Source organism: Prinia subflava, chromosome 4 (assembly GCF_021018805.1).
Source record: "Prinia subflava isolate CZ2003 ecotype Zambia chromosome 4, Cam_Psub_1.2, whole genome shotgun sequence".
NCBI lineage: Eukaryota > Metazoa > Chordata > Aves > Passeriformes > Cisticolidae > Prinia > Prinia subflava.
Window position 1 is genome coordinate 73,494,362 of NC_086250.1, and position 14,090 is coordinate 73,508,451.

At 60.7% G+C, this 14,090-nt stretch overlaps 1 protein-coding gene across 2 annotated transcripts in view; it reads right to left on the reverse strand.

Moving 5' to 3' along the window:
- Positions 1-355: 355 nt before the first annotated feature.
- Positions 356-14,090, reverse strand: part of PPP6R2 (protein phosphatase 6 regulatory subunit 2) — a 60,583-nt gene continuing 46,848 nt past the window's right edge. Inside the window, exons 14-24 of one of the 2 annotated variants that reach the window (XM_063397202.1) lie at positions 13,826-13,911; positions 13,451-13,531; positions 12,843-12,940; positions 10,967-11,024; positions 9,759-9,886; positions 8,780-8,931; positions 7,410-7,563; positions 6,660-6,748; positions 6,146-6,320; positions 1,170-1,319; positions 356-537 (exon numbers count right to left, since the gene is read on the reverse strand). In XM_063397202.1, coding sequence (XP_063253272.1) covers positions 486-537; positions 1,170-1,319; positions 6,146-6,320; positions 6,660-6,748; positions 7,410-7,563; positions 8,780-8,931; positions 9,759-9,886; positions 10,967-11,024; positions 12,843-12,940; positions 13,451-13,531; positions 13,826-13,911 — 1,223 coding nt within the window. In that variant the 3' untranslated portion in view covers positions 356-485. Of the gene's footprint in view, positions 538-1,169; positions 1,320-6,145; positions 6,378-6,659; positions 6,749-7,409; positions 7,564-8,779; positions 8,932-9,758; positions 9,887-10,966; positions 11,025-12,842; positions 12,941-13,450; positions 13,532-13,825; positions 13,912-14,090 lie in introns of both variants that reach the window. The other variant, XM_063397200.1, reaches the window with a different exon arrangement.

Here is a 14,090-nt window from a genome sequence, read left to right on the forward strand (position 1 = left end):
GTAAGGCTTTATTGCTCTACAAAGCGGTGCAAAGGCTGCCCGAGGACAGCTCCATCAGGAACTTTGGTCAGCGGCTGCGGGATTTGTGCGCTGGCCCCGGCCGCCGCTGGACCTGCTACCTTCCCAAGAGAAGCTGAATACTGTGTGCAATAACACTGGGAAAACAGCACTGAACCCCAAATCCAAACAAAAACCAGGGCCACGGGGAAGGGGACAACTCAAATCAGGCAGAAGGCTTGGGAAGAGCCCGTCATTCCCGTGAGGACTGAACTCAATGCTACATTTCGACAATGCCGAGTGTCTTTCCGAACGGATCGGTGCTGTTGGATCTGCGTGTCTGGTCCTGAACGCCAGCTCGCTCTCATCAATGCAGCATTTATTAAAAAATAAAATTAGAATGAAAAAAAAATAATAAAGAATTGACAAATTGCATCACCAGGGAGCAGCCTGGCCTGGCTCACACACGTCCCGGGGCAGCGGCGGCATCAAGCGGGGCCGTTCAACGTGGCTTCGGCGCAGGGCAAGGCCTCGTCACTCCTGCAGGGACAGCGGGGAGCAGCCTTAGGGACACGGGACAGCCCGGGAGAGCTCCCAAAGCCGCCCTCATCCCTCCGGGAACGCCCTCCTGAAGAGACTTGAGCCCCTCCCTCTCCCTGTGTCTGCCCAGTGAAGCGTTCTCAGCTTCCCATGGAGAAACTCCCCCAGTGCCTCAGGGAAAATCAACGTGGAATCAACGTGGAATCGGGGAATGGCCTGGCTGGGATGGGCCCTTGAAGCTGCCTGGTTCCAACCCCTTCCAAGGTGACCAGAGGGACGGGGCATCCCTGCCATGGGGACAGGCAGAGAGCTGGGAGAGCTCAGAGCCCCTGCAGGGCCTGGAGGGGCTCCAGGAGAGCTGCAGAGGGGCTGGGGACAAGGGACAGAGGGACAGCACACAGGGAATGGCTCCCAGTGCCAGAGGGCAGGGCTGGGTGGGATCTTGGGCAGGAATTGCTGCCTGGAATGGAATTCCCAGAGCAGCTGTGGCTGCCCCTGCATCCCTGGCAGTGCCCAGGCCAGGCTGGACCCTGGGGCTGGAGCAGCCTGGGGCAGTGGGAGGTGTCCCTGCCATGGCAGGGGTGGCACTCTGGGGTCCCCTCCCACCCAGCCATGCCAGGCTGTGCCCTCACCTGTCTCTCGTGGCCGTGTCTGAGGCAGCTGTGGCAGCGGTGGCCGCTCTCTGGTGCCCGTCCGTGTGCGTGGCCGCGCTGCTCCGGGCGCGGGGGGCGCCGGCCGTGCCGCCCTCGGGCAGCGCCTGCGGGGCCGCCCGCTCACAGCCACTGCGGACAGGGAGGGACAGGGAGGGACACGGTAACGGGCTGGGAGAGGCACAGCCACACTGCAGGGCTCAGATCCAACGGGAGAACAAACTCCCTGCTGCCCTCCGCACACTCATTATTCCCACTGAGATCCCACAGGGATGAACGGGGATAACACAGCGGGCACGGCCCGGAGGCTGCGGGTGCCAAAGCCAGGGGACACGGCGGGACAGGACAGCTCCTCGAGGGGACACTGCCAGCTCCTGCTGCAAACCAGGCTGAGCCTCCCCAAAGCGCCACTCCCAGTGCCACGGCCGGGATGGCACAGCCTGCTCTGCTCTGCTCTGCCCTGCTCTGCTCTGCTCACACACTGCTCTGCTCACACACTGCTCTGCTCTGCTCACACACTGCTCTGCTCACACACTGCTCTGCTCTGCTCACACACTGCTCTGCTCACACACTGCTCTGCTCTGCTCACACACTGCTCTGCTCACACACTGCTCTGCTCACACACTGCTCACACACTGCTCACACACTGCTCTGCTCACACACTGCTCTGCTCACACACTGCTCTGCTCACACACTGCTCACACACTGCTCACACACTGCTCTGCTCACACACTGCTCTGCTCACACACTGCTCTGCTCTGCTCACACACTGCTCACACACTGCTCACACACTGCTCTGCTCACACACTGCTCACACACTGCTCACACACTGCTCTGCTCACACACTGCTCTGCTCTGCTCACACACTGCTCTGCTCACACACTGCTCTGCTCTGCTCACACACTGCTCTGCTCACACACTGCTCTGCTCACACACTGCTCTGCTCACACACTGCTCACACACTGCTCACACACTGCTCACACACTGCTCTGCTCACACACTGCTCTGCTCACACACTGCTCTGCTCACACACTGCTCACACACTGCTCACACACTGCTCTGCTCACACACTGCTCTGCTCACACACTGCTCTGCTCTGCTCACACACTGCTCACACACTGCTCACACACTGCCCTGCTCACACACTGCTCACACACTGCTCTGCTCACACACTGCTCACACTGCTCACACACTGCTCTGCTCACACACTGCTCTGCTCACACACTGCTCACACACTGCTCTGTTCACACTGCTCTGTTCACACTGCTCTGTTCACACTGCTCTGCTCACACTGCTCTGCTCACACACTGCTCACACACTGCTCTGCTCACACACTGCTCACACACTGCTCTGTTCACACACTGCTCACACACTGCTCACACACTGCTCACACACTGCTCACACACTGCTCACACACTGCTCACACACTGCTCTGCTCACACACTGCTCACACACTGCTCACACACTGCTCTGCTCACACACTGCTCACACACTGCTCACACACTGCTCTGCTCCACGGACCCTGCACAAGGGGCCCCTCAGGCTTCTGGGGCACCCGGAAAATCCTGGATTTAGGGCACATCCTGAAATCCCAGGGACTGGATATCCAGAATCCAAACATGAAGGCACTCCAGGGAAAACATGGGTGACACCTGAGGGACAACCTGAGCCAATGAGGCACCAACAACCACAGCTCAAATCCTGGCAAAGGAGAACTGCAGGAACAAACTCTCCCAATCTCTTGTTTGGAATAAACCCTCCCAGATTTCCAGGGGGAGAAGGGATTTCTGCACACATCCCAATTTTTGGCTTCTAAGGCAGAGGATGAGCTGCCCCAGGAATGATCTTCCTCCCAGTTTCCATCTAGAACAATTCCTTCTCCCAGAGCAAACCTCCACAAAAGGGAGGACAGCTGGAGATGGCTGAGCTGGAATCCTGTCACCAGCTCCGGGGGAGTTTTCATGGAATGAAATAATCCCAGCTGGATAATTGGACATGTGATGGGGATTGGAGACTGAGGTTCTATTTCTGGAGCACTTCTCTTGAAAAAAACCATAAAAATGAGGAATAATGAGATCCAAACATTCCCCTTCCTCCAGGGCTCACAAGCTCCTCAGAAGTACCAAAATACACCTTGGAGAGACAACAGGGATGGAGCTGCTGCTCGACATTTCCATGGCTCTGAGAGAAACTTCTGAAACCCAGCCCCTGAAGTTTCCAGGGCAGGAGGATTCCAGAGTTACCTGAGCACCCACAGGGGCTCAGGAATTTCTCTGTCCTCTGCTGAGGACCCTGGAAGGCTCTGGGTGGAGATCCCCACTGGGGGCCCAGGCCTGGAGCAGCTCCAGTCCCCGCTGTGGCCCTGCTGCTGTCCCCCACAGCTTCCCCTGGGCCCTCTGGCCACGGGCACAGCTCTGGGGAGGCCGTGGGTGCTGCAGGACTTCCTCTCTTTGCCACAACAGAACCAGCTCTGGAGAAGGGCAGGCAGGCAAAGGCAGGGAGGTTTGGGCAGCTTTATCCCTGTGGAATGTGGGACAGACCCTTGTCTGGAGAGGGAAACACTCCCCGTGTGCCAAACCGGGAATGAGCACTTCCCTCCTGCCAGGAGAGCACGGGAGGAGGTGAGAACGTCTCGGGGAGGATGGACACGGGAATGGGACAGCTGGAGGTGGGACAGCAGGAAAGGCTCTTCCCCTCTCAGAGGGTGCCGGGCTCTGGAACAGCTCCCCAGGGAAAGGGCACGGCCCGAGAGCCCCAGAATGCCCGGACAGCGCTGGGCACTGGAACAGCTCCCCAGGGAAAGGGCAGGGCCCCAGAGCCCCCTGGACAGCGCTGGGCACTGGAACAGCTCCCCAGGGAAAGGGCACGGCCCCAGAGCCCCCAGAACAGCGCTGGGCACTGGAACAGCTCCCCAGGGAAAGGGCACGGCCCCAGAGCCCCCAGAACAGCGCTGGGCACTGGAACAGCTCCCCAGGGAATGGGCACGGCCCCAGAGCCCCCAGAACGCCCGGACAGCGCTGGGCACTGGAACAGCTCCCCAGGGAAAGGGCACAGCCCCAGAGCCCCCAGAACAGCGCTGGGCACTGGAACAGCTCCCCAGGGAAAGGGCACGGCCCCAGAGCCCCCAGAACGCCCGGACAGCGCTGGGGCTGTCGGGCTGTCCCGGGCAGATGGACCAAGGGTCCTGTGGGTCCAGCCCAGGACATTCCCTGACCCTGCTGAGCCCAGCCAGCCCCAGGCAGGGCCCTGCTCTGCCCACACCACGATCCAGGGCAGGAAAAGCACCTGGAGCAGGGCCTGGACCAGATCCCAGGGATCCAATTCCACACAGCCCAAGAGGAGGAGAGGCTGCCTGCAGCACCGCTGGAACTGCTCTGCCTTCCCTCACCCTCTGCTGCCCACCAAGCCACAGCCCGGCCATCCCAGGCACAGGGTGCATTTATCAAACTGAAATGTACAAAATTAACTGCATTTATCAAAATTAATGCAGTTATCAGAATTAATGCATTTATCCAAATTAACTGTATTTATCAAAATTAACCGTATTTATCAAAATTAATGAAGTTATCAGAATTAATGCATTTACCCAAATTACCTTCATTGATCAGAATTAATGCAATTATCAGAATTAATGCATTTCTCAGAACGAGCTGCCTCCAACCAAACAGGCCCTGGGATAACTCCTGCCCTAATTCCAGGGAATTCTGCAATCTCAGTGGTTCCCAGCCCCAGGAGCTGCTGCTGGCTGAGGACACCCAGGGATGACCCCAAACTGTCACCAGCCATGGCTGAAGGGAAGCTCCTGATCTGAGTCAGGTGCACAAACCCACAGACTCCGGTAAGAAACACCAGGAAATCCATGGAGGAGTGAGGAAAAACCTCGGACTCTCAGAAGGGGGCACAATCTCTGTGGGTGCAGCAGATGCTGACGGGGTTGGGCAGCAGCTCCCCCGTGACTGGGGCAGGCTGGATTGAGGGTGCAGCTCCCACAGACCTGCCCAGCCCTGGACCTGCTCCAGCCCTGCCTGTGCTTGTATCACTGACTGGCTTTGACAGCCAGGGGAAAACAAAAACCTCAGCGGGTTAAACCTCCCACCATGGCTGCACGGGGATCCCCTGGGAGCCTTGCTCTGCTTTTCTGAGGGATCCCACCCGGATCCCAGCCTGGGCCCGGATCCCAGATCCACACAGACAGAGATCCCCCTGTGACACTGCAGTGACCCAAAGGACAGGGACAGAGATGCCCCTGTGACACTGGGGGGACCAAAGGACAGGGACAGAGATGCCCCTGTGACACTGGAGTGGCCCAAAGGACAGGGACAGAGATGCCCCTGTGACACTGGAGGGACCAAAGGACAGGGACAGAGATGCCCCTGTGACACTGGAGTGGCCCAAAGGACAGGGACAGAGATGCCCCTGTGACACTGGGGGGACCAAAGGACAGGGACAGAGATGCTCCTGTGACACTGGGAGGACCAAAGGACAGGGACAGAGATGCCCCTGTGACACTGGAGTGACCCAAAGGACAGGGACAGAGATGCTCCTGTGACACTGGGGGGGACCAAAGGACAGGGACAGAGATGCCCCTGTGACACTGGAGTGACCCAAAGGACAGGGACAGAGATGCCCCTGTGACACTGGGGGGACCAAAGGACAGGGACAGAGATGCTCCTGTGACACTGGGGGGGACCAAAGGACAGGGACAGAGATGGTCCTGTGACACTGGAGTGGCCCAAAGGACGGGGACAGAGATGCTCCTGTGACACTGGAGTGGCCCAAAGGAGCCCCAGCCCTTCCCTGGAATACCCCTGTGCTGAATGTGTCCCTCAGCACCCCCCGTGCCACGCCAGGAGCAGGACCTGCTCCCAGACACCGGACAGGGAGCCCATGGAGAGGGGACACCGGAACCCCGCGGGGCCACCCCAGGGGCCACCCCAGCCCCGGAGATCCCTTCCCACCTGGCGGGAGGCGGCCTGTCCTTGCCGGGCTCCTGTGCCGTGGGTTCCGTGGCAGCCTTGGCCTTGTCGTCGTCGTCGTCGTCGCTGTCGGAGCTGCCCGAGGAGCTGCTGTCCAGCGCCCCCAGCGGCGCCTTGCGCGTCCCGCAGGCGTTCCAGGCGCAGGGAGAGGCGCTGGCTGCGGGAACGGCCTCACTGCAGCGCCCGGGGCTCACACAGCGCCCCTGCACTCGGGCTGCGGGGAGGAGCTCAAAGCCACCCAGTGCTGCCATGGCCAGGGACACCCCCCGCTGCCCCACAGTGCTCCAGCCCTGCCCAGCCTGGCCTGGGACGCTTCCAGGGATAAATGAAGTGTCCCTGTGACATCAGCTCCAATTCACTGCAGCTCCATCCCCTCCCCGCTGACAGTCCCGACAAACCCTCGGGATTCTCTGCCTTTGTTTCCCTCAGATCCCGCAGGGAGTCCCCAGGTCTGCCCTGCCCCATGCAGAGCTCCCAGGGGTTCTGTGTCACTCACAGTTCTTGTCCTGGCCCTGCGCCGGGGTCCTGTCGGTGCCGCCGCCCTCGGCGTCCACGGGGGAGCTGCAGCGAGGGCCCGACTCGGAGCTGGGGAGGGAAGAGCCCTGAGCACAGAGCCAGGACCAGCCCAGAGCCTCCCCACAGCCCCAGCAGCAGCCACCAGCCCTGAGCACGGAGCAGGACCAGCCCAGAGCCTCCCCACAGCCCCAGCAGCAGCCACCAGCCCTGAGCACAGAGCCAGGACCAGCCCAGAGCCTCCCCATAGCCCCAGCAGCAGCCACCAGCCCTGAGCACAGAGCCAGGACCAGCCCAGAGCCTCCCCATAGCCCCAGCAGCAGCCACCAGCCCTGAGCACAGAGCCAGGACCAGCCCAGAGCCTCCCCACAGCCCCAGAGCAGCCACCAGCCCTGAGCACAGAGCCAGGATCACCCCAGAGCCTCCCCACAGCCCCAGCAGCAGCCACCAGCCCTGCTCCTCCTCCCCATCACTGCATTTCCCCAAGCCTCATTTACCCCAGGGAGGACACAGAAAGCAGGGCTGTGTCCCAGCCCTGGTCAGGAGCACTGGGAAGAGGGGGAAGCACGAAGGAGCCCTGATCCAGGCTCAGCAGACAATACTGAACAATACAAGGGAGGCGATGGGAAGGGAAGGGGAAGAAGAGAGGCGTACGGCCAGCACCCCATCAAAACACACCCCAAACATTCCCCTGTTCCCCAGCCCCACGGAGCGGGCACTCCGTGCCTCTCACCAGCAGAAAGGCTGGAAGTCCGTGAACTTGGCCCAGCCCTTCTCCTCCGGGGCGCTGCTCTGCGGCGCGGCCGAGTCCCACACGCTGGAGCCCACGTCCATGGCCACGGGCGGCGCGGGGCTGGCGGGCTCGAACACGGCCGTCCAGCCCGCCCCTGCACACACACACAGCCTGGGGAGCCAGCCCGGGCACCCGGGGACAGCCGGGGACAGCCCGGGGACAGCCGGGGACAGCCGGGGACAGCCCAGGGACAGCCCGGGGACAGCCCAGGGACAGCCCGGGGACAGCCGGGGACAGCCGGGGACAGCCCGGGGACAGCCGGGGACAGCCCAGGGACAGCCCAGGGACAGCCCGGGGACAGCCCGGGACAGCCGGGGACAGCCGGGGACAGCCCGGGGACAGCCCGGGGACAGCCGGGGACAGCCCAGGGACAGCCCAGGGACAGCCCGGGGACAGCCCAGGGACAGCCCAGGGACACAGCAACCCATCCCAGGGACAGCCCGGGGACAGCCCGGGGACAGCCGGGGACAGCCCGGGGACAGCCCAGGGACAGCCGGGGACAGCCCAGGGACAGCCCGGGACAGCCCGGGACAGCCCAGGGACAGCCCGGGGACAGCACAGGGACAGCCCGGGGACACAGCCATCCAGCCCAGGGACAGCCCGGGGACAGCCGGGGACAGCCGGGGGACAGCCCGGGGACAGCCCAGGGACAGCCCGGGGACAGCCCAGGGACAGCCCAGGGACAGCCCAGGGACAGCCCGGGGACAGCCCGGGGACAGCCGGGGACAGCCCGGGGACAGCCCGGGGACAGCCCAGGGACAGCCCGGGGACAGCCCAGGGACAGCCCGGGGACAGCCCGGGGACAGCCCGGGGACAGCCCAGGGACAGCCCAGGGACACAGCAACCCATCCCAGGGACATCCCAGGGATCCCAGGGACAGCCCAGGGACACAGCCATCCAGCCCAAGGATCACAGGGACATGGCAAGCCAGCCCAGAAACACCCCAGGAATCCCAGGGACACAGCAAGGCATCCCAAGAACATCTCAGGGATCCCAGGGACATCCCAGGGACACAGCAAACCACCACAGGGCCCCTGTTCCACACCCGCCTGTGTCCCATGGAAATCCCTGTGCAGGGCTGCAGCTCCCACAGGCGCAGGGTGAGCCCTGACACTCCTGCTTCCACAGCCAGGAGGGGCCGGGCCCTCTGCAGGGGAGCTGAAAGTGTGGGTGTCCCGGCAGTGTGGGTGCTGCTGTCACTGTGGGTGCTGCTGTCAGTGTGGGTGCTGCTGTCACTGTGGGTGCTGCTCTCCGCTGTGTGGGTGCTGCCCCTGCAGTGGGTGCTGCTGTCCCTGCTCCCGGGCCGGTACCTTGGGCGGGCTCCGGCTCCTTGCGCTCCGGGGCGCCGCCCTTGTGCGGGGAGGGCGGCGGCTCCTCCTCCTCCTCCGAGTCCACGCTGCCGTCGTGGTCCCCGTTCTCCAGGTCACTCTTGGAGCTCTCCGACGTCTGCGAGGCTCCAAACCTGAACGGGAACGGGAATGAGCCACACGCGCATCCTCAGCTGCTCCTCCCTGCCCTGGGCACAGCCCGGAGCCTCTTCCAGGCCCTTTCCCCAGAACGGCATTCCTGAGATTCCCCCAGTGCTCAGGGCAATCCTGAGATTCCCAAGCTCCCGAGGGCTCTGGTGTCAGAATTCCTGGAGGTGCAGGGCAGGGCCAGGGCTGGGGACACCACACAAACCAGCACCAGTGAGGGCACTGGCACTGGAGTGGAGCCCACCCTGTGCCCGGGCAGGGCCTGAGGCTGCTGATGCTTGGCAAGGACACGGCGAGGTCTTGGATGTTTTCCCTGTTTCCTTTGATCACATTTCAGACTGGGAATTATGGAAATAACTTTATTTAATAAGCAGCTCTGTCAAAGGGATGAAAAATGATTTCAAAGCCCGAGATGCCCCTGGGAGGCCTCTTGTTCTCACTTTTCTGATTTGAACGTTCTGAGAAAGAATGTTCTGCCCACTCCCCTCAGTCTCACCTCCTCCTCCTCCTCCTCCTCTCCAAGGATGAGGGAAGGAGCAAATTCCAAGTGTTTCACACTAAGGGTGGGGGTTTCTAAGGGGTTTGATGGAAGACTCGTTAATTGGGTGTTCCCATTGTTAATGAATTCCCTGGAACAGGATCTGTCTCCAGCTCGGGAGAACCCCCAGCACAGTGGCAGGGAAAGCACTCGGGGCTGTGTCAGATAAAACCTCACAGCCCCAAGATGACACAAACCCCAAATTCCTCCTGGCCGGGACTGAAACGTGCAGGTTCCCAGCACTGGGGGAGAATGAGGGTCCTGCTTCCCCCTTACCGTGTCCTGGACTTGACCTGGGCTGCGTAGGAGATGCCCTTCTCCTCCCAGATATCCTCCTCCTCCTCGTTGTCGTCGAACTGCTGGATGCGCTCGTTGCAGCAGGCCTCGAACAGGGAGGCGTTGGGCTGCGGGGCCAAAGGGAAGGCACATTCCAGAGCTGCTCTGCACACACTGCCCTGAGCCCAGGCCTCAGAGTGAAAATCCAGCTTTGCTCAGGAGCTGGGATCCCCTGGGATCACCACAGTCCAGCTGCTGCTTTGCTCTGGGGCAACAAACCAGGAGAGGCCAGAAAGAGCCTGGCAACGTTTGGATCCATGAAAAATCTGTATCTGCCTATGCCTCCCTAACCTGTGACTGGAAAGATGATCTAAAGCTGGGAGAGCTGGGGGGGCTCACCTGGAGAGGGGAAGGATCCAGGGAGAGCTCAGAGCCCCTGCAGGGCCTGAAGGGGCTCCAGAAGAGCTGCAGAGGGGCTGGGGACAAGGGACAGAGGGACAGGACACAGGGAATGGCTCCCACTGCCAGAGGGCAGGGCTGGATGGGATCTTGGGCAGGAATTGCTGCCTGGAATGGAATTGCCAGAGCAGCTGTGGCTGCCCCTGCATCCCTGGCAGTGCCCAGGCCAGGCTGGACCCTGGGGCTGGAGCAGCCTGGGGCAGTGGGAGGTGTCCCTGCCATGGCAGGGGTGGCACTGCAGGGGCTCGGGGGTCCCTCCCCACCCAGCCATCCCAGGATTCTAAGAACAGACTGGCTCTGCAGGGAGGGAGGAAGATTCCCTCCATGCCAGGGGTGCTGCCTCAGAGGGAACAGTTCCTGGGGGGAGCCCTGAGGGGCTGCGCAGCCCCCCGGCTCTCTCAGGCCCCCCTGCCCTGCCCAAAGCCCCCCAGCCCCCTGTGCTGTCAGGATGCAGGCAGCCCCTGTGCAGAGGCACGCCCCCCCAGCAGTACCCACAGCCCCTGTGCTGTCAGGATGCCTCTGCAGAGGCACATCCATCCCAGCAGTACCCCCCAAATTCCTGTGCTGTCAGGATGCAGGCAGCCCCTGTGCAGAGGCACATCCATCCCAGCCCCCTGTTCTGTGATAAAGCAGGCAGCCCCTGTGCAGAGGCACATCCATCCCAGCAGTACCCCCAGCCCCCTGTGCTGTCAGGATGCAGGCAGCCCCTGTGCAGAGGCACGCCCCCCCAGCCCCCCAGCCCCACTCACGCTGTCGTCGTCGGCGTCGATGTTGAAGTTGATCTCGGCGATGCGGTCGAAGGGGGCGCTGCGGGAGGAGCAGGGGAGAGCTCAGCCCCTGCTCCCCACCGGGGCAGGGACACGGGGACTGGGACCCCTGCACTGCCACCCTGCCCCTCAGGGAGGGAAGGGTCACTCCAGCCTGGAATTCCTGCCCAGGGCAGGGGGCACTGCAGGGGCATCCTGGGGACAGCCGGGGGGGCCGGGCTGTGCTCCAGGAACAGGGACAGGAGGAGAGGGAACAGCCCCAGGCTGGGCCAGGGGAGGCTCAGGGGGGACAGCAGCAGGAATTTCCCCATGGAAAGGGAGCTCAGAGATGGGAACTGCCCCAGGAGGTTTGGAGTGCCCATCCCTGGAGGTGTCCAGAGAATTCCTGGAGGTGGCACTGAGTGCTCTGGGCTGGGGACAGGGTGGACACTGGGCACAGCTGGGACTGGATGGGCTGGGAGGGCTTTTCCAGCCTCAGGGATCCCGGGATTCTCTGAATCCCAGTGCAGGAGCAGCTGAAAGCCCAAGGTGTGGCTGTGCCGTGAATATCCCAGCATGACCCAATTCCCAGTCCGAGCCAGAGGAGCCCCTGGTGGGAACAGCAGAGGGTGCTGCAGGCTCAGAAATTCCCAATTCCCAAGGTTTGGATCCAGGAAGAGCTCCCTCTCCCTGCTCATGGATCTGTAGCTTTTCCAGTGTTATTTTCTTTGAAAAACTCTCCTGTTCAACACTCCTGCAACCCCAGGGACACTGACACATGACTGATACTCCTTAAACGTTCTAATTCCCTTCCGGCCCAGTGTCCACCAGCTGGCAGGGAGGACGATGCCCAGAATATTCCAGGTTCTGCAGGACTTTCTCCTTTTCCTGTCACAAACAGAGCCATAACATCCCAGGCACAGACTCTTTCCAGCTTCGTGTTCATTTTACACCAGGCTCGAGGCTCCTGAGGCAGCTCCTCAGAGATTGAACTCCTCCCTGCCCCTCATTCACATGGAGCTGTATTTGCCAGCAGTGAAAAGTCCTTTTTTCATAATTTATTTGTAGAACTGAATAATTTCTGTTCAATTCAACTTTGATTCTATTCAGAATTTTTTGCCTCATGAAGTCTGTAACATCTCTACAGCTCAGGAAGAACCCTGGATGGGAAGGGCAGAGGGGCTGCCTTGGATCCCAAGGAATTCCTGGGACGGAGACAAAGCCAGGAGCACTGGGATCCCCTGGATCCTCTGTCTGTAACTGGTCCCAATTTCAGGCCAGTTCTGGCCACTGGGATAATTCCAGTGGCAGGCACATTTCTAAGAAGAGAAGATGAGCTGCAGCTTAAATGGGATGAAAGGAATTCTGTAAGAGCAGAGAAGTCCAGGCTTTGGATTCTGCAAGATGTGTAACACTGAATCCCCCTCCCTGTCTCCCTGAACTGCCCCTGCTCCTGATTATCCCTGCTTCCTTCCTCAGGAGGGGGAAAATGGCTGCATTTTCCATGGATTCCCTCAGAGCACTGTTCCTTAACTCCTCATTCCAATAAGGATTTAATTTCTTGGAAAAGATCTGTTTAACTGCCCACAGTTTGCCCTCATGCCTTGCCTTTAAACTCATTCCAGACCAGGGCTGGACAACAGTTGCCTGCTTTATTTCAAATATCCCTCTTTAAAATGAAGGAATACTTTTCCTTGCTTCTGCACCTGGCTCTGGAGATTGGGCTGAGCTCCTGGAAAACAAGAAGCTGTTTCCAACCTGAGGAGGGATAACGAGGCTCATTTGTAAACCTGAAGCAGAGGGAGGACGGGATACAAAGAGGATGAAATGCCACAGCCCCAGAGTCGCGTGGTGCTGTCACCAGCAGCCCCAGACTCACTTGATGTTGTCATCCTGGTCTGCAAACTCCTCGTCGTTGAAGCCAAACTGATCCGCAAAATTGGCCGTCATCTGCTGGATCTGGTACTCGGAGAAGGCCTGGGCAGGGATCCCAAAAACCCCACCATTAGGGTGTGCAGAGACATCCCAGAAACGTCAGTGGAGCGGCAGGGGAGCAGCGAAATCCCAGGAGTGTGTGAAATCCCAGCAGTGTGTGAAATCCCAGCAGTGTGTGAAATCCCAGCAGTGTGTGAAATCCCAGCAGTGTGTGAAATCCCAGGAGTGTGTGAAATCCCAGGTGTGTGTGAAATCCCAGGAGTGTGTGAAATCCCAGCAGTGTGTGAAATCCCAGCAGTGTGTGAAATCCCAGCAGTGTGTGAAATCCCAGCAGTGTGTGAAATCCTCCCAGAGCAGGGTCACACAGGGATCCCACCCCGATGCCTTCTGCTGCTCCCAGCGGATCCCAGGCCGTGGAACTGCTCTGGGAAAGCCCAGAGGAGCTGAACATAGAGCTGGGGCAGAGCTCAGGAAGCTGCTCCACACCGGGATGGACTAAGGGCAATGGGAGGAGCGGAATTCCCAGGAACAGTGAAGATGGTCCCAACTGACCTGCTGGAGGGTGAGCTCGTTGGGAAAAGCGCTTTCGATGTCCTCATCCTCGCTGGAGGAGTGCAGGTGGTGGGTGCTCACCTGGGAAGGCACAAACCAGTCAGGGAAAAGCTGGGAAAGCTGGGAAAGCTGGGAAAGCTCCAACGTTTCAGTTCCACCAGAGCCCAAACTCCCGCCCGGGCAGGAGCTGCCCCAAGGAGTCCCCAGCTCAGCACCACAGCTCAGCTCTGTGAAGGGCTGTTAGGGACTGTGTTTATGGAGATGCTTTCTAGCTGCCTTGAAGCGTTCCTCAGCAAAAGAAGGACAATGAGAAACACCAGCACTATCCCTTTCCTCTGTGAGGGGCAGCCCAGGGGCAGGGAGTGACCCACTCACCAGATCCACCGTGTTTCTCCGGTTCGTCTCCGTCAGCGTCTCCTCCACAAAACTCTCCCACCTGCCCCTGCAGTCCTCAGGCAGCTCTGAACGAGAGGGACACACAGACCGTGGGATTTGGGCCTTCTGAACTCCTGGGGACTCACCTGGGCTGAGGATTCCCAGCTTCCCTCCCCTGGCTGGGAACAACTCCAGGCAGGGCTGCAGCTGTGCCTGGGCCCTCCCCTCTCTGCTGGGGACTGGGGGCCCTTCCCTCCCTCCCAGC